The following is a 20711-nucleotide window of genomic DNA, read 5'->3' as shown; positions in this document are numbered from 1 at the left end:
AAATGTGACGAGCAGCTTCTAATTAAGCCAGTTTAGCTGCTGAGATATTCAAAAGTAGTTAGAAATCAGTAGACCACCTAATCAAGGTTTTTATTTCTATATATAAAAGGAAGTAAAATAAGATGTATGTTATCTTATTGTATAAGATTTGTATATTTTACAAATCTTATTTTACTTCCTTTTCACATCAAGCAGATTTAGCTGTTAAGTAGAAGCACGTACATGTTTCCCCACATCTTCAAATGTTGGTACAAGCCTTGTGAGCCTGCTGACTCTGCTGCCCTTGTGAGAGTGAAATGTGTGTGACAGCTGAAATCTGTAATGTAATTGTTTTTTTTGGAATCCTTCCAGACCTAACTGGAAGCTGTACTTTCTTCTAGTGGTTGTAAAGCTGGACTCTAATGTGAAACATGTTCCCCCTAACGTCTGTCTCATAGGAATTCTTCTTCTTAAAAGTTTCTCTGTCTTCTGTTTGTAGTTAAACATATACATTTTACAGTGTGTGTATTTATTTGTGTGTATATCATGAAGGTGTCAGAAGCAACTCCATAGTTAAGGTTGCATTCAGATTTTCACTTTAAAGCAGGATTCAAATTCTTGGCCTCAATTCTCAGATACGGGAATGAAGTGTTTTAGACAGGAAGTGAGGGTGGGAAGGAAAAGTAGCTTTTTAAGCCGCCTTTGAGTTCTGGGGAAGGCAGGACCTGCCTGGCCCTGGTGTAAGTTAAGTCCACTCAGTTTTGCTCTAATGTATGCTCTGCTTCTTGTGGTCCCCAGAAAGCAGACATTAGCCATTGTACATTATACTCCAGCAATAACCTCAGTCAGCCCTTAACATGCCCCTGTATTGCAGGAATTGGGACCAGAGCCTTATGCTAGCCAGGGAGACCTCTTGCAAGCGGCTATTCTTATGGGGCCTTAGTGTAAGTGAGAATTTGGGGTCCTTGTATTTACCACATAAATGCATCAATTTAGTATAAATATGAATGCCTGGAAGAGTGGCATGGATGGTGTGTGATAGGCTTGGGCCCCACCAGGCTGTACAGGTAAAATGCCCTGCTACAATGCTTTTGCTGTGACTTAGGGCACAGGAACGCGCCTTCTTGGTAAATGATACCAGGTGGAGAAGGCAGGGAAACACTCCCTCTCCTCCTGTGATCCTCCAGCCCTGACACCACTCCCATCTGAGCCGCCCCGCTTCCCCCCCCCCCCCCCCGGCCATGAAATGCTTGGAGTCAAGTGAACATTGTGGGCACCAGCATGTCGGGTATAAATGTGTATTAAGTCTGTCTCTCTTCTCTCTCCCCTCCCCCAGGTAAGAAACTAAATAAATGAGGCTCTCTCCATTTGTGTTTTTGAAGGTCATGAAACCAAGGCCATGCTGAATAACAGTGGGCCGCGCTACAAACGCAGCAAGATAGAACGGCGCATGAACATTGATATTTTCTTTTGTGTGGGGCTTCTGTTCATCATGTGTCTTATCGGAGCACTAGGTATGGAGCAACAGTGAAAATCTCCTCTTCCATTTGAAAGGTTTTCTTTGTGATGATTAAGATTTGTTCTTATTAGGCGTGTGTATGTTCCAAAACCTAGATCTGATCACCTTTACTCTGGGGAACTTAACTGAAATTTCAGGGTTGATGCATATCTTTATAATGGGTTTGAATCAAAATCTCAAATCTGAATAATCTCAAATGTGGGAGGAAATTCAGTTGTGGGTATGAATTTTCATCTCCAGTTCTAGTAGGATTTGCTAGATGCTAATTGTGAAAGAGGTCATCTTCACTGCATTGCAGAAAGCTGCAGAACAGGCTTGCATTCCAGTACTGACTGTGATACTATCCTAGTCAGAGCAGGATCAATACATTTTCTTAACTCTAATGAAGAAAGGGCCAAAGTTGGAGCCCAATGAGTTTTCCATGGGCCATGACTTTACAGAGGTTACAAAGGCTCCTGTAGGTTTCTTGTGGTTTCTAAACATTTTCACTAAACTGCAGCACAGCCATGAAGTTGCCTAGTGCTACAGCTTTGATGTAGTTCACACACACAGAGTTGTATCGTACCATACTGAAGCCCTAACAAGTTTCCAGGTAGCTGCCCATGAGAGCTGTAATGAGACATACAAGCAAGGCATTAGATTAGTACTTCTAGAAGTAAGGGAGCATCAAAAAAGAGGAATCTGTTTAAGACGAACAGTAGAACTGAGTAAATCCCTTTTTAATTTTGCCACTTCATGTTGGAATGAGCTTTTTTTTGGCTTAGAAATGGGATTTCAGTTTAACAGCTGAGTTGTATGCATATGAGAGAGATTTTATTTTCATTGTTCCCGGGCTGCTGTCATTTAGATTTAGACTCTTGTATTTGTCATGCTCATGTGCAGAGACCCCTGAGTAGCAAAATCCTTTAAGTTCCAATTTGATGTGTGGACACAGATGCAAAAAGTCAACATTTAAAAACCAATTTATCTGCTATCTTAAAAAAGATAAGAATTAAACATAGTGAAACACCTAAAACAGTAATAAATCCACTAGATTTCATCCTCTTAAAATGACCTTCAGCGCCAACAGTGGTTTAGTAGTTTGTTTTATGTGATAAAATTGTTTGAATATAGGATTTCAGAAAAAAAATATTACTGATGATTTAGTGATTGGTATCTTGCTTGCAGATAACGTAATATTAGCAAAACTTGGGGGAGTAGGTAACTCATGAGTGTGGTAATGGGATAATCATCCTTGTTCAAATATGATAAGGTCTCTAGCAGCCAAAGCTGTTGCTATCTGACAGGTGTTTTCATGGCCAGTGTAAGCGAGGGAATAGTCCCAGTATTGTGGGGAACTTTCCTGGCTTCTGTACTACCCCGGTGAAGTGGGCTAGCGAAAGGATCTGAGTCCTCACTCCTACTTCCTTTACCCAGTGGCCTCCCTGCCCTTGAGGACTCCCCTTCCACTCTCCTGTCTGGCAGAGTCCTCGTAACTCCAACAAGGCTGGACCCAGGATTCCTGGAGGGCTCGACCCCCAACCCTGCTGTGGTCACCTAGGGGCTAGGGTGTCCCCACTCTGGGGTACTGTCTCTGTACTGGGCACTTCTCTGACCCACTGATCATTACATACAATTTGAAGCAAATGCAAGTTATTTAATCAACAATTTAATTTTAAAAAGAATAAGGGAAAATGGGAAAGGTTAAAGGAAACACATCAACCTGCTCTGTGGCAGGGAACATCACAAACAGCATCTCTGGAATGTCAGGGTAGTTCACAGTCTGTTCCTTGTAAGTCCCAGGCCTCCTTCTCAGGCTCTGGCTGTGCTGCAGGGATGCTGTGGGTTGGACACTTGCTCTGGTGGTGGCCACACACTCTCAGGCTCTAGGTGGCAGGGCCCTTCTTCCCAGCGTTGCCCCCGCCCCGTCAGGGTTACCAATCCCCCTCCAAGTCTGGCCTGCAGAGCCTCCTGGCTGAGGCGTCTTCCTGTGCTGGGCCCACTGCCCAGGGTCTCCCCTCGCTCTCCCCAGCAGCTCACGACACCCGGCTCCGGACTGCTTCAGCCCCAGCCCCACTCTGTCTCAGCTCCAGCTCCACTCTGCCTCCAGCTCCCTGGGCTGCTTCTCTTGCCCCTCTGGCTCTGATTGCTACAGCTCTGCTCGCAGGACAGGTCTGCTCTGCAGGCTGCTTCTGTGACTCTGCTCCCAGCACTGACCTGCTTCATGGGCTGCTTTTCTGGCCCCTCTGGCTCTGGTTGCTGCAGCTCTGCTCCCAGGGCAAGTCTGCTCTCTCTGGGCTGTGCCTGTGACTTTGGGGCTGCAGCTCTCCTCCCAGAACAGGGTCTGCTCTCTCTGGGCTGCTTTTCTCGTCCCTCTGGATCTGGCACAGCTCTGCTCCCCAGCTCAGCTTGGGCCCCTGCTTTCTCCTTAGCTCAGCCCCACTCTGTCTGACCCAGGCAATTCCAGCTCACACGGAGGATGGGACCTCCCTGGCCTCCTGACTCCCTGATTAGCCTGCCCGCCCTGACATTCAGGCTGATACCTGGAGCATTGGCCTCTCCCCATTGCTCCTAGGGACTGTCAATCTCAGGGTCCTGAATCCCCATCGACCCTTCACCCTTTTAGTACTGGGAGCTAGCAACTAAAACACCCCCACTGAATGTTAGTAAGGGGGCAACAGTCCCCTTACACCAGCATAAAACAATTTGGGAGTCTCTGTCCAGTTCTTAGTAGGACAGATGTCCACATCACAAAAACTGCTTCCACAATTGGCATTAATAGCATCTTCTTCAAGAGTGTCAGGAAAGAGGCCAAGATAAAGGCCTGAAGAGTGAAGTACTAGAGGATTTGCCTTTTGAAATGGTCTGTGGTCTGGAGCCACAGACAGTGCAGGGGAAGCTTGTGTTCCTGCTGACTGCCTGTACAGGATCAAACTACACTAGTTCTGTATGGAAATTCAGTTTCCAGTGCTGTTAAGCTAACAGCATTCTTGAACAACATGCATATCTGGGAGGTCAGAAAGAAAGATTTTGCAGTAGTCATGGCAGGAAGCAATGAAACCTTGAACAAGAGATTTGTCTTCAGGAATGGAAAGAAAAGGACAGAGATCTTGGAGAAACTGAGGAGGAAGACCCATCCATTTCTGGATGTGGCCTAAGACTAGTAAATAAAGGGAGAGGGAGGAATCTAAAATAAATGCCAAACTGCAGGACTGAGTCATGGGGAGCGTGAATGGTAGTGTCAACAGTAAAAGAAGGGGGGAAGTGAAGAAGTCTAGAAAGGAAGAGAATAACTTCAGTTTTGGCCACATTAAATCTCTCTCTCCACTGACCTCTTTAACTTGAGTCATTAGTATAGCTGATACTTGAATCTGTGTAAGCAAATGGAATCACCCAGAAACAGAATGTAAGTGAGAAGAGCAAAGGGTAAAGGAAAGAGCTCTGGGGAAACTCCCACAGACCGTGGGAGAAGGGAGGAGGAAGAGGATTCCCTAAAGGATACCCACACTTCAAGTTTACTACTAATCTAACCTTTATAAAAATGTGCAATGGTGTTCTACATTAATGGTGCAGTTTACAGTAGACTTACAGCATTGCTTGGGGCCATTGCTGTGGAATATTTTTCCTTTTTAACAAGAGTATAAGAAATAGAATATTCCAGAACTCTTGCCCCACCACTGTTTTGCTCAGCTTACTCCACTAAAATAGTGTTGATTTTGTATAGGTCATGGCATTTGGAATGGGAATTTTTCAGAACGCCCACCATACGAAGTCCCAGACGTGAATGGCAACTACCTTTCCTCAGCTCTTGCTGGTTTCTACATGTTCTTGACAATGATAATCCTATTACAGGTAAAACAGAAATTTTAAAAAAGCTGTAGCTTTGGAAATGGTGATATAATGGCTGGCAAGCAGATGTCAAGTTACACCCTCTTGATAGTTGAATTTATTTTTAAAACTTTTGTAAAGATACTATAGTATTTTACAGAAATGGTCCAAAATACTAGTGTGTGTTAGTTACTAGTAGTTAGTGCAATATTTTGGACCATTACTGTAGAATGCTTAAATGATAACAGCCTTTTGTGTATTTGTAAATAAAGATCACATGGTAGAGAACCAGCTGCTATATACATCAGGTGGAAGCATCTTTTTATCTTGAAAGCTTCTTAATTTTTAGGGTTCTACAGCATCTGAAAACCCATACATAGTTACAGTCAATTCACGATAGTCACTATAGTATGGGTATGTAGGTATGTATATACCCACAATTATATATATTTAAGATACAGTCTTTTTTTAATTTCTTCTGACCCTTCCCCAGTGTATTGATATGAAGGTGATGGTAATATCATTAAACTAGTTCCAGAATTGATCGCATGCACACGAAGGAGGACAATTCCGTCAGTATGTTAGAACTGTCAGTGTTTTCTCCCCTGATTCAGAATCAGAATTCTACTTAGTAGCTCAAGGAAACGGTGAAACAAAAATTTTTGTACACTTTACCAACAGGGAATAATAACTAGATAAGGCTGTGTTGGCGTGGAAAAAGAAGATAAATTAGAACTGGGAGACCATATATCTGAGTCTGATTAAGCCTAACTGAGAACATTTTATGGAATGGGGATTTATTTTTCATATTTATTATTATAGCCACTGAGATATAAACAGACAGAATTTGTTTAACATGAATAAAATATGAGGACAACTTTCTGAGCTGTTGGTAGAATCCCTAGGGAAGTTATGCATTATTTCTGAAACAGAATACTTGTACGTTTTGGGAATTTAGAGGTTTTTGGGGGTATAACAGGGGAGGGGAAAGTGGTAAACAAAGCAGTTACTTGTGAAATGTAATTATATTAAGAGTTGAAAAATATGCTAGTCCATCCTATTTTAGGAGCAATCTGAGAAAGATGCACCTTGGCCTAGAAACACATTTTGGATAGTGTTGTGAATCCCATCTGAGCATTCCAAATATAGCACCTCTTGACCCACATCCACCGCACCTATCCATAGGGTGCTATTATGTGTACAGCATCATTCCACTTCTGGATGGCTGTTTCTGGCACCAGAGCCTCAGTCCTAGACTATGAATTTCCTGGTAGTATACCATTCCCATAGATACATGTTTAGTGAGAGTCAGCAGATGCATGAACATTATTTTCTGTGCTTATGGTCAAGATGCTATATCATGGAGGTCACAGCGCTTCGGCGAGGGTGACCATGACCTATAAATTCCCTGTGAATTACAGGGACAGTGAAAATCTCCCTGCCACTGAGTTAATAAGACTTAGACTCCAGAAAGAACTGGTTCTTTTTCTTCTCCATAAAGTGTCATGACTGCAACTGACATGGGACTTGGCTGATAGTGAAAAGTACAGCGAGAAAAAAGACCCACCACTGAGGTTCTAACATCTTGTGGAACATTCTTCTTTCAGATTTTAATCCCCATTTCTCTCTACGTGTCCATCGAGTTCGTCAAGCTGGGCCAAGTTTTCTTAATTCACAGTGACATTGATCTGTATGATGAAGATGTAGATTTGCCCATACAGTGCCGAGCCCTAAATATCACTGAAGATCTGGGGCAAATCCAGTACATTTTCTCGGATAAAACTGGGACGCTAACAGAGAACAAGATGGTGTTTCGGCGCTGTACTGTCGATGGAAATGAGTTTTCACATCAGGAAAATGGTAAAACACAAAGAAATATTATTGTATTATGACTATATACCTACATATATATTACTATACCTACTGTAGCTTAGTGGCTTAGTGTTTCATTTTGTGGTTTGTTTGGGGGTTTTTTGTTTTGTTTTCTTTGTCTTATTATAAGGTTCACTAGAGAGTGGAAGTTTTTAAAATTATTGTGAAGCCACACAACTAATCTTCATATTCCCACATCAAGCACCTCAGCCTCTGTTCTATTGTGATCAACAATTCAGGACTGCAAGGAAGAAATATCCTCTTAAATTCACCTCGCTGCAGTAACTGCCACCCCTACCTTTCCCTGATTCTTACTAAGTGAGATAAGTGGTAATTAAACTCAGTGGGTCCAAAAGTAATTACCATACAACCATCTGGGTAATGTGAAAGGTAGGAACAATTATGCGTTTGCTAGAAACGGGCCTAAACTACAAAGTCCATATCTGAAGTTCCCAAAAGTTTGCAGGTATTTGAATCTGGGTTTTTTGGCTAGGTCCATTTGCTGATAGTTACTTTTTCATTAATAAATACTGTTATGGATTTTGTTAAAACCCCATTGAAACTGATGGGTGTGAATGCTGTCTTCATTTAAGATAGCTGTAAGAGATAGTTAAGGAGCCCCACCTAAAAATAGGCATAAACTCACACCATATAGACGGAGGGCACAATGTGTGTGTGAGTGAGAGAGAGAGAGAGAGAAGGTGATATACAGACAAACTGAGCACACGGACAGACAAACTGAAGCAAGACATACTAAGAGAGCCTGGTCAAGCACAGTCTATGGCCCTGAAAGAAGCTAGAGAATGGGCTTCTGGGTCTGGTGCTGGCTAAAGATGCTTGGGACTGTAAGCAAAGAATCTGTCTTGTTTTGGTTCCTTCTGCATTCAGAGATGCAGGATTCTGTATGTTCCTTTTAAATAAATAAGTTTGTCTCAAAGAAAACACCAGACCTCATCGTCAGTTTTTAAACCCAACTGCAACCCCCTCAGGGCCGCAAACTTTCACAAACCACTTGGGTCAAAAAAGGATAACAGTACTATTGGTCTAATCTCGCAGTCCTTGCTAAGGCAAAATTCCCATTTGACCGCAACTCCCTTTCATGTTGTATTCTTCAGTGGGAGTTTTTCCTGTGTGGGTAATGCAAAATTAGGCCCAAAGTACTTTATTATGCATATAACTACTCCACCTCTACATTATATTTAGAATGTCATTAAGCTGGCCAGCATCTGTCAAATAGATTTTCATGCTCTGTGAGTGGAAAACATTACCAAATTTGTGAATTACCATAGTTCATTCTTCTCTTCCACCGAACTGCAAAAAGTGCAGCTAAAGATATTTTAGTTAACAGAAGTCCATAAAAGTGATCAGTTTCTTGTTTTGTTTGGTTTGGTTTGTAATTATAAACATTTCAGTGGGAGGCTTGCCAAGAAACTGAACTATGCATGGAAGTTTTTTTCTGGTGATGGTTTAGTGATTGTGTGATGGGTCTCCAGTGTACAACCTGGAACTGTGGGACTGCTGTGCCCTCTTAATGCTCCAGCCTGGGCTGTCTCTCAGGATGTTTTGCCAGTGACAAGCAGCAAACCCCTCCAGATGTTATGATCACTCAGTCAACAATATGCAGGGACACACCCAGCTAAATTCAATAAATGCTCTCTAAGCCAGTGGTTCTCAACCAGGGGTATGTGTACCCTGGGTGTATGCAGAAATCTTCTAGGGGATATATCAACTCATCTAGTTATTTGCCTAGTTTTACAACAGACTACATAAAAAGCACTAGTGAAGTTAGTACAAACTAAAATTTCATACAGACAATGACTTATTTATACTGCTTTATATACTATAAACTGAAATGTAAGTACAATATTTATATTCCAATCAATTTATTTTAATATCAGATGGTAAAAATGAGAAAGTAAGTACATTTTCAGTAATAGTGTGCTGTAACACTTTTTTGTATTTTTATATCTGATTTTGTAAGCAAGTAGTTTTTAAGTGAGTTGAAACTTGGGGTACACAAGACAAATGAGACTCCTGAAAGGGGTACAGTAGTCTGGAAAGATTGAGAGCCACTGCTCTAAGCCACTCAGAATCATACACAGAGAAACACCAGCAAATCCCCCCAGGCTTCCACCCCAGACATATTACCTGCTCAAGATCTTCTCTTGAACAATGCAAGCTCATTAATTAGTTCAACACTTCATCAAAGGATAGTGGACATGTACCAGCCTTTGTAATCAACAGGGTAGTAATGTTCCACAGATCATGACTTCTCAATTGATACCTCACAAGGCATGCTTTATACAAAACATATAACAGTGGTGAATATGTGAGTACAGGGTGTCATTTTGAGGTTCAGAGTTTCACAGATTATCAGAGTTAGTAGTAGTAATAATAATAATAAAATCTTCTAATTAATACTGCTAATAACAAGAAAAGACTATGCAAGATATTGGTTTCTCTCTTCCAGCCAAACGCCTGGAGACCCATAAGGAACTGGACTCAGATGATGAAGACTGGGCAAGATATCAGCATTTCGCTCTTCCTGTTATCAAGATCGAGAAACCAGACACTTTAAAACAGAAAAACACTAAGCCCATGAGGAGGTGCCAAAGTGCCCGAGCACGTTTTCAGGGACATGCAAGGAAGAAATCATTGGGGCGTTGTGACAGCCTTCAGTCTCAAGTGGCGTTCAGCAGTACCATAGTGAGTAACTTCAGATTAGGTCAATATGTTTTTGGGATCTCTGCTTTATGCAGTTTTTTGAAGGGAGGAGGGAGCTGAAAAGAGTCAATGAAATAGCACTCATTTACTAGATTGGGAACAAGGAAACTGTAACCTGCTACTTGCCAAAGAATGCTACATGGTCACCTCAGATGAATTTCAGTCTATTACACTATATCAGGAAAAAGTGACAAATTGAGCCACCAGGAGAGTTACCAGTATCTTGTTGTTCTGTCAGAAGAGAGGTCTCACACTTCACTACAGATAAAATACAGTGAACATAGTATGGTTTTTAGTACAAAGTTAAAAATTATAAAATTTGAGTTTTATATAAAATGTAGTTCCAAAATAAGGCTGTAATCCTACAAAATGCTGAGCACTCTGGTTTCAATCCAGCAAAATACTTAGTCACATCCTTAATTTCAAGTACACGAGTAGTCCCATTGACACCAGTGGGACTATGCACATGCTTAAAATTAAACACGAGTGCTGATCGAAAACTTCCAGAATTTCACCACCAGTTTGTCAGAACTTCAACAGAAAAAATGGGTCATCATTTTCCGTTATAATTTTTGCAAAAATTTTGTCCTATTTTTGTGACCAGCTGTACAGCAGGTTGAAATTTTTCAAAATTCAGAATTTGGATTTTTTGTTGTTTTTTTTTTTTTAATTTGAAAAGAGGAACAAAATTTTCCCAAATATTGTTGCTTTTTCAATCTGCTCTGTTACACACATATTCAAGTGCTTTACTGGATTTCAGCCAGAGAGCTCAGGACTTTATGGGGTCAAACCCTAAGCCCTTATTCTGCAAAGACGCTCCGGATGGCAATATCTTATGCCCACTGATTCCCAGTGACTTTTCTTTCTGGGATGTGGACTTATGAATGTATTTATTACAAGCTTCTGTCTTGCTAACTCAGTATCTCTGTTATGTAGAAGTGGACATCAGTTAGTATTCTGTTAACTTCTGGAATCTGTTTATTTCATGATAATCTTATTGCTTGCTGGTCTGTTGTCTTCCATCCCATTTTCCCACATAGTACATTGAGAACTTCTCTGTATCTATTTGCTTTATGGATCATGACATTTCAGGTGTGTAAAACATCTCCTTCAAGAGAATTTTTCCCCAACTACTTTTCCTATTATTGTAAAATCACTGAGTCAGAATCAATAGCTTTGTGCCTCTCTCTCCAATTCTTCTTTGCATTTTTCAAGGGTGGGAATTAAAAAATGTCTCACTTCACTTTGCAAATCCAGTTAAAAGTAGGGTTTCCTGCTTCTTGGAGTAGCTAACACTGGAACCCACAAGTGGAGAGGCAATTCTTGATTTAGTCCTAAGTGGTTCCGGTCCAAGAGGTGAATATAGCTGAATGAAAACTACTTTAAAACACCACAGTGAAGTGTCAAATTAATGTATTCCCCCCCCCCCCAAAAAAAAACAGGTAGAGGACCAAAAAATGCCACTATGGCTAAACAGCACAGTAAAAGAGGATGTTAGAGGCAAAAAAAATGGCATCCTTTAAAAATTGGAAGTCAAATCCTACTGTGGAAAATAGAAAGGAGCATAAACTCTGGCAAGTCAAGTGTAAAAATATAATTAGGCAGGCCAAAAAAAGAATTTGAAGAGCACCTAGCAAAAGACACAAAAACTAACAGCAATTTTTTTTAATGAGTCAGAAGCAGAAATCTGGAAAGTGGTCTTACATGAATCAGTGATAAGCAGTCTGCATTAGTTACAGTGTATTTGTACCGTTAGTAATCTATTGTCTGGCTATACCGAAAGAAAGACAGGTGATATTTGACATGGGTTTAATCAGGCCACAACTTTATTATTAGAAGTCTGGGACTACCTGGCAGATAAAAGTGTGCAGTGCAGGTAACCCTATGTTTATGCCATAATTACCGAGGGGGCTTTTTACCATCTCCCCCTCTTTTTCCATCCAGGTCACTCAAGCAAATCCATTGCCGGGACCTTACCATCCACCTCCCGCCCCCGCCGCCTCATAGGAGGGTTAAGGTGGACTATAATAATGGGGGTTAGCTCCCTGCCATATCAATCATAGGGATCCAACCACCCCCCATTTGCTCCTTTACTGTCACCTCTTTTTAAGTCCTTTCCCAAGCCATTTATCTGGTCACTGTATACCTTCCCTATGGAGTTCCTGCACTGGACATCCGCCACAAGGAGGTGCCTGCCATTAGCTTGGTTGTCTCCTCCCCAAACCCAGTCGGGTTCCCAGACATCTCCTAATGCCCTCTTGTATGGGTTTTACACTTTTTCGCTATATCTTGAGACGTTTTAGGATTATGGAGCTAGGTGGCTACAAAAATTATCCAAGCTTGAATGTTTTGTGAGTTCATCTGTGCTTGACATGTTTTGCTGTTTTGTTGAAATATGAGATGGTTTCGTCAATTAATATGTTGATGTCAGTGTAATTCTGAGAAGGAAACATGATGATGATGGTTCTTTCATGGCATTTGATAGTTAATGAAAATGGAATCTGCTGATCCTGGAGAAAAATATAAACAGCACTGTGTGGTCCATTCTGGAATAGAAATTACAAAGATATGATGCAAGAGGCAGCATAGTCTGCTTTACAGTAGTGTCCTCTATTTGTGCTCCTGCAAATACTTGTGTCCACATTTTTCACCTCATAGTAAGTTTTAGCATATATGACAGCAATTGGATACCGAGCTACCTGTTTCTGGTGCAATTAACAATTACCCCTGCAAAATTAAAGATTGAGTTAAAGCCAGATTGAAAATCAGTCTACCTAATCAATTCCCAAGACGAAAGAGAAAGATAGTATTTAAAGTTCAGAATACCTGTCAAGTTTGTAGTGTTTATACCAGTGCCAGGGAATTTGTATTGTCTCTGCATAACTGAAGATCATATGGGTGGGAAAGGAATAAAGAATGGTAAAAAAGCTGTATTTCAGAACGCCCCAGAGAGAGTGTTTTCTGTGTCATTAATTTGTCCCTGTTTCAGTGAGGAAATGGGGAGGCAGGGTGAGGAAGGTGAAAGATCCATCTTATTGAGACGTTTATAGGCGAGAAATCCGATTTCTCTTTCCTCCACGCCATAGATGAAAATGAAAACTAATTCTTTTTGTATCCGTCAAAACCCAGCTTCACTGAGAAACAGCCTGCAGCCCAATCAGAATTACCCATTTCATGCTGGGACCTACAAATGTTCCCTTATGTTGGCCAGCTTCATGGTTTCTATTTGTGTCTCAAGTGGAGAGATGGCCAATTTCTTTTATTAATTTTGTCTCCTGCTGCTGCTGCAACAACTTCTCTGAGCGAAAAAGGCTGCATCAGATCATGTGCTACAAAATAAAAAATAGATCCTGGGTTGGGGAGAGGACTTACTTGTACTATGAAGAATGGAAGGAGAAAACTTACAATATGAAAAGGAATAAATTATGGAAGAAGATAGAAAGAAGATTATTACTGTCCATTTTCCCTTTGCTATGCTTTTTAAATTAAGGTTCTTACAGCTCTCTTGATCTAGATTTAATAAGTCTGCTATTGCATGTCCTATAAATATCACTATTATTAGAAACATTGCTTGAAGACTGGCAGTTTTCATAGTTAACGTCTTTTAAATTCAGTAACTTATTTTTAATTTTATATTCATTTAAAGGGACACTCAGATGAAAACTATTAATAAATTACCCTTTAAATCTTAAATGGTCTTACCCATTTTATAAATAATGAACAAGCTTACTAACAATGGCGGGATTTTTAAGTGTTAATTGATTTTTCATTCTTAATGCTGATTGTTTAATTTCTGCATTTCACTCAGCTTGGTCAGTGAAAATAGATGTGTCAGTTTCGCTATCTGTCTCTTATACATTACCATCCAGCTACATGGAAACATATAAATTCAAGCCAACATCTGTTTTCATTTTTTAAGATAATGAAAACTTTTCTTCTAAGCTTCAGTTGTGCACTATCTAGCTTTTCAAACCTGACAGTGTCCTCTTAACATTCAATAGCTGTAATATGCAGAGAAATATAGTACAGAAAGTTTCTGCACAAGTAGCATACCTGAGGTTAAATAATTCTTCGTCTGCTGCATGGTGCTGCAGTACTGGATACTAATGATATAGATGCAGTAGAAACTGGATGGCTGGATGATGGACAGGAGCAAGAGAGAGGTGTATGTTATTGTGCTTTGCTGCTTGCATGAGTGTACCTTGGGGGATTTGATAAAAAAAAAAGCACAGATACAGCATAAATAGCTAGATGTTCAGTAATCAGTTACTATATTAGAACGTGTATGGATCCTGGAAAAATTTGCTTTAATTTTTGGGATTTTGTATGTACAATTTGTATTTTTTCATTGAAATTATGCAAGTAATAGGGAACCTCAGGTTGTGTTTTTTTCCATTGTGTGATACTGTAGCAGCCAGTAAACACAAATGCACTGTCTTTGCTGCTGAACATACTTGGTGTGTCTAGATCTTTCACTTATTTCAAAGGAATGTCAGTTTAAATGAGCAACCCCAGAGGCACAAGAGGGTCTCCTGTAGCTGAAAGCTTGATGCATCATCTTATTTTGTCTTTGGGTCTCACTCAAGCTCTGTCCAGTATAATTAGAGAGAGATTTATTTTCAATTATTAGATAATTTTAGAATCTCCATTCACTTTAGCAAGCGGGAGTTAAAATGTAACACATTCAGCTCAGCACAACACAGCCCTGAAGGTTATTGATTTATTGTTGTTGCAGATTTGGGAACTTTATAATAATTGTGCCAGATTGAAAGAAGAGAGGGCAATGGCAGAGATGAACTGAGAAGGAAGCTAAATTGTTTTGGCAGTAGTTTAAAGAAGAAATCTAAAAGCCTCGGCTCCTATTTTAAAACTGGAAGCTCTTATTAAATATGGCCTGAACTAAATCCAAATTTATTAAAAATCAAGTAGGGGCTAGGGATTACAATACCACATCACAGAAATTAATGATCTTTTTTTAAAAATTGAGTGAAAACACTTTGAAGGGTGCGATTGATTTCTTGCATTTTTTGGAAATGACATTAGGGCATGAGAACAAGAAGTGATATTGACCATACAGAGTGAAAAGCAAAAATTAAACGTAGACCCTGAACTTGCAACTGGATTCATTGGGTGGTCACTTATCCCTATTAAGCATTCCATTTAACTCAGTGATCAGCGGTTTCAAGGATCTGCCCATTTAGGTCTGCTTCTGGGTTTAGGGCAATAGTGCAGATTCTATAACGTAAATTTTAATGATCTAGGTTCAGATTCGGCCTGACTTGCACTTTTTGCAAGCCCAGTGAAGTGACCGCTTTTCTATTTTGTTCTGTGTAGGTTCTTATTCTACCCTCCATCATCATAATATCTGAGCACCTCATTGCACAGTCTCCAAGATGGAGAATCTTCTCTTCTTCAGAAGATCCTTGAAGATTTAATTAGTAATGATAGAATAGAATAGAATAGAATAGAATATAGGGGTTGGAAGGGACCTTAGGAGATCATCTAGTCCAACCCCCTGCTCAAAGCAGGACCAATCCCCAATTTTTGACCCAGATCCCTAAATGCCCCCCTCAAGGATTGAACTCACACCCCTGGGTTTAACAGGCCAATGCTCAAACCACTGAGCTATCCCCGACGTTGACCATCTATTTATGCAACAGTGGGAATTCTATCTTTTTTTCTATATGCTGGGTACAATAGAGTATATAGTTCTGTACAAGCATTTCCTAAGGTGCAGGTCGTACACAATCCCAAATGCGGGGGATCCTTACTGAATAACTTCTCTTCCAGGAAAAGGATGTGACCCCTGATAACAAGCTGTTGATGAAAGTGAGAAATGCTGCACTCCAGATAGAGTCTTCGGCATCATTTCTATCTGCAAAGGACACCTACTCCTCCACGTCCGTTATGGACTTTTTTCTTGCACTGGCTATCTGTAATACTGTTGTGGTCTCCACAGCAACTGAGCCAAGACAAAGGGTAATCTCACTTTAAATACATAAGGAGAATTGATTTGCTTAAAATCTGTATACTAAAATTGAAAGCTATCTGCAGTGGTAAAAAAGCACTGTTTTGGAATTGCCATATGGTTTTCTATCTTCTGTCTGCAATAACTCCAATGACTGCTATTCAACCATTAAGGTCAGAAGGGCCCACAATGAACATCTGGTCTGACCTCCTGCACGTTGCAGGCCACAGAATCTCACCCACCCACTCCTGTAATAGACTCCTAAACCCTGGCTGAGTTACTGGAGTCTGAAAATCATGGTTTAAAGACTTCAAGTTACAGAGAATCCGCCATTTACACTAGTTTAAACCTGGGCCCAATGCTGCAGAGGAAGGTGAAAATTCTTTCCCAACCCAAATATGGCCATCAGTTAGACCAGGGGTCGGCAACCTTCGGCACGCGGCCCATCAGGGTAATCGGCTGGTGGGCCGTGAGACATTGTGTTTGTGTTGACCATCCGCAGGCACGGCCCCACACAGCTCCCAGTGGCCGTGGTTTGCCATTCCCAGCCAACGGCAGCGGCGCGGGCAGATTACCCTGATGGGCCATGTGCCAAAGGTTGCCGACCCCTGAATTAGACCCTCAGCATGTGATCAGACGTACCAGCCAGACATCTAGGAAAGAATTCTCTGTAGTAACTCAGAGCCCTTCCCATCTAGTGTCCCATCACCAGTCATTGGAGATATTTGCTGCTAGCAGTCGCAGATCGGCTACATGCCTTTGTAGGCAGTCTCATCATACCATCCCCTCCATAAACATATCAAGTTCAGTCTTGAAGCCAGTTAACTTTTTTGCCTGCACTGCTCCCCTTCGAAGGCTGTTTCAGAACTGCACTCCTCTGATTGTTAGAAACCTTTGCCTTAGTTCAAGCCTAAACTTGTTGATGGCTAGTTATATCCCTTTGGTTTTGTGTCCACACTGGCTCTTAAATTAAATAACTCCTCTCCATCCCTACCTACATATTTCCCTGTCTACCACGGTGGCCTTTAAGAACTTGCCAATCTTAAGTAAGATAAATCAATATGGCTACCTCAGTGTCTGCAGCATTCCCTTGTACTTGAGGAAATATTTTGATTTTAATATGCTACAAGGTTCTCTTACTGTAAAACCTTGCTTAATTATCTCAGGTAGTTGGTGAGGTTTTTAGGGCACCACTCTCTCTCTGCCATATATCACCATTGAATCTAGAAGCCAACTTAACTGTTGTCCTGAAAATCCCTTGACATAATTAGTTAGAAAAAGTACAGCTGCATATTTTTAAAAAAATCATTACTTTGATTCACAGCACTGCAGTGGGAATTTGTAAATGTTCTTGTGGCTCACCTTGTTTAATTTCAGGTGTAATGTTCCCAATGTCTTCTCGTGTCTCAAGGTTACAGTGCCACCACTGATGAAACCATCAGGGATCTCCCTGGAGAGGATTCACCAGCTACTTCAACGGCTAAAATTAGCAAACCTTGGTCAATCTTTCTCATTGACTCAGTCCAGTTCAGACCTCGGAGCAAGTGTTAATGCAAAGAACAGTAAAGAGAATCCAGCTGCCACAGACTCCTATAACAAAGATGACATTTCCACCCACACTTGCTCCAACTCAGCAGATGGTGACTACGATGGTGATGGTAGAGCAGATGCAATGCCCAGGAAAGACAGCATAGAGATTGGAGGCGCCTCCCTGGATGAGGTGTTTGGGTCTGTTAGTGAAGGCCATTTGCAGCCAGAATTTTGTTACGAGGCTGAGAGCCCAGATGAGGCAGCCCTTGTCCATGCTGCCCGGGCTTACAGTTTCACTTTAATGTCCAGGACCCCTGAGCAGGTAACTGTGAGGTTGCCACAAGGTACCCTCCTGGCCTTTGACATACTTTGCACCTTGGGTTTTGACTCAGTCAGAAAAAGGATGTCTGTGGTGGTGAGGCACCCCTTTACCAATGAGATAATTGTCTACACCAAGGGAGCTGACTGTGTCATAATGGATTTACTGGAAGACCCTGCCAAAGGTAATTAGTGCACCAGCTAGCGAACTATTATCACTATGTTGTCTGTTAAGTTTACAGTACTTTTTCCTGAATATTATATCCAAGCTTTAGGATTATACAGGAATAACAAGTCTCTTATAGCATTATTGCTGCAGACCAAAACTGAGGTGTTTGTTTAACCTGAAGAGTGCTTGGAATATGGAAAAAGCTAATTAAGATTCACAGGCAGCCTAACCTAACTGGATGGTGTATTTCACAATAATATTGTCATACAACCCTGACCACTGTATTTTAACTTGGCAGCAATAGAGCAGTAACATAAAGAAGACCAAGAAATGCCATCCTGGAGCATATGCTTGTGGGTTTATGGAACACAAATTAATATTTATGGGCTTTGCAAGGAATTGCTGTTTTGTTAGTACACCAGCTCCTATGTTGCCTGTTAATTATTATTATTATTTTATTATTTTATTTTGCTGTCGGGTTTGGAATGCTTTGTACTAGAAATAAGTAGCTGACTGCTTATATTTCACAGCTGACATTAATATGGGGAGGAAGCTGATAAGAATACATTCTAAAACACAGAAACACCTGGACTGGTATGCACAATCTGGCCTGCGAACCTTGTGTATAGCGAAGAAGGTAAGTAGTAATTGGACTAATGCTATTTGTTAACGATGTCCTGTACATGTGAACAGATTTATGACTGGAGAAATGTGAGAATTATAAACCCTTATGCATAAAGCTACAAGCCAAATCCTAACTGCCTAGGATTAGAAGGGAACTTTTCCTGTGAACAAATTGATCTTATACTTTTTTCTGAAGTATTTGGTCACTGTCAGAGACAAAATCTTTTATCTAGATGGGTTTGGTCAGCAATATCTGTCTCCTAAGACTACCCTATCTATTCCTAGTTAGTGATTCCAGGCGAGATCAAACAGAATCACAATTTATTAGCTGTTCTTTTAAATTTTATTTGGCATTCGGCTTTCAAACATCTTGTACTCAGTTTGGAGCAGTTGTGCTTTATCCTGATGGCTTTAATACAGTGGTGATGAAAGTTCAGCCTATGGGTAAAATCCAGCCCATGGAGGTCTGGAGTCCAGCCTTCAGAAACAACATGTCCCAGCATGCAATGCTCTCGGTCCTTGGTGAGCAGCACTGGGACCAGTTGTCTTTCCAGGCCATGCCTCTCCTAAAGATGAGACAGCTGCTGTCTATAGCATTTTATGCAAATTGAGAAATCAGGTCTGTTTTTCCTCATTTCTACTTGTCCATGCAGCTTTCAGTTGGGGAAGGTTAAAGGTGAGGTGATATGTTACAAATGGACTCTGGGGTAGTAATTACCACTCTGGGATCCAAAATATTGCTGCCCTGTTTCTCCAGTTTCGATCAAGGTGAGCTCTTCTTAGATTCAGTGGGAAAGACATAATGCTGAAACTGTTGCATCCAAATATTTTATACCAATAGACTGACGTAATAGATGCAAGATTGTGCTTTACAGGATAAGACTCAAATGCAAAGAATGAAGTTATTTTTAAAACACAAGCATCTTCAATTGTAGCCGACGATTCTCTAAAAAATCTATTACTTGGTATTCTACCTCAACAATACTCTGCCTATGCAAACTTTCCATTCTGCATCCATACTGCTTTGCTGAGAGAGTGCTCCTCTCATGGATACCTTTCCTCGTACCACTCCGCAATTCTTCCCCACTGCTTGATTCTGGGTTCTGTTTCATTCTGTGAACCACCAGAAAAGGGTTGTGTTGCACCACGCTGGGCCACAGACTACACACAGTCTGAGCAACTGCTCTACCTAAATCTGAATATGTGGCATACCTGTATCCCTATTGCACAGGTTTTAAGTGAAGATGACTTTCAGAAATGGGCCAATTTTCGTCGTGAGGCAGAGGCAGCGATTGACAACAGAGATGAGCTACTAATGGACACAGCACAGCATCTGGAGACCAAACTCACCTTGCTAGGTAGCTAAAAATAAAGACTCATTACTGAGTGAAATATTGCTTGCTTTCAAGTGATGGTTTTGGTAACCAAAGAAACAATGACTCAGACAAATTTATATTAAAAGGTCTTCCTGTGGCCCTTTGCAATTCTTTGATACCAATTTATTAGCGCTGGGTGTAGCTTCCAAGGGAAATATTTTTATATGCATAAGCTGTGTCCAGAGCACTAACGTTGGTGCACAGTGTTTTATATTGGTACCGAAGGTTTGTGTGCATATGCACTCTTTCTGTGTACGCACATGCTTACCAATGGATTTGTGATTTATCTGTGTTCCGCTGTTAGTTTTCTCTACTTTGAAAAAACTATAGTACATCATGCAAAAAGTTATCTATCTAGGTACTTATACGGCACCCATCCCTATAGCATCAAAGCACCATTATTTTCTAAAATGAGAGTAGTTTAATGTTCTCTATCTTGAGTCCAAATGTTTTGCTATTTTAGGCTTGGCTTTTCAAAGGAGCCTAGGTTTAACCTATTTCCCTATGTGCTGTATGTTCAACACTGTGTCATCCTGATCTATATAATTGCAGCCTGTTGTTATTATGGCTCTCCATAATCTCTGCAATGATGTTTGTAAAAAATTAGGATAATAACAGTAAATACTGTAAACAGCGCTGTAGGTGAGCTAGTGTAGCTGTCAGAATCTATCACCTTTGCCAACTGCAAACCCTCTGTATGCACTCCTACTTAATTTTCCTCAGAGAAGTATCCTTTTCTGCTTTAAGTAATACTGATCTTTAATGTACAGTATCACTGTTACAGCAACTTCAAAGTGGCCTCTAGTGGAAGAGATAAGAGATGAC

At 40.8% G+C, this 20711-nt stretch overlaps 1 protein-coding gene across 2 annotated transcripts in view; it reads left to right on the top strand.

Moving 5' to 3' along the window:
- ATP10B (ATPase phospholipid transporting 10B (putative)) overlaps window positions 1-20711 on the top strand; it is a 76935-nt gene that overhangs the window by 36097 nt on the left and 20127 nt on the right. For both annotated transcript variants that reach the window (XM_074960634.1, XM_074960635.1), the window contains 8 exons: window positions 1362-1493; window positions 5202-5329; window positions 6913-7165; window positions 9648-9883; window positions 15692-15880; window positions 17281-17902; window positions 18417-18523; window positions 19742-19868. In XM_074960634.1, the coding sequence (XP_074816735.1) occupies window positions 1362-1493; window positions 5202-5329; window positions 6913-7165; window positions 9648-9883; window positions 15692-15880; window positions 17281-17902; window positions 18417-18523; window positions 19742-19868 (1794 nt within the window). The remainder of the gene's footprint in view (window positions 1-1361; window positions 1494-5201; window positions 5330-6912; window positions 7166-9647; window positions 9884-15691; window positions 15881-17280; window positions 17903-18416; window positions 18524-19741; window positions 19869-20711) is intronic.

This window comes from Natator depressus, chromosome 8, assembly GCF_965152275.1.
Source record: "Natator depressus isolate rNatDep1 chromosome 8, rNatDep2.hap1, whole genome shotgun sequence".
Taxonomy (NCBI): Eukaryota; Metazoa; Chordata; order Testudines; family Cheloniidae; genus Natator; species Natator depressus.
The sequence above is the reverse complement of the archived record's forward strand: the minus strand, read 5'-3'. Positions and strand labels throughout refer to the sequence as shown.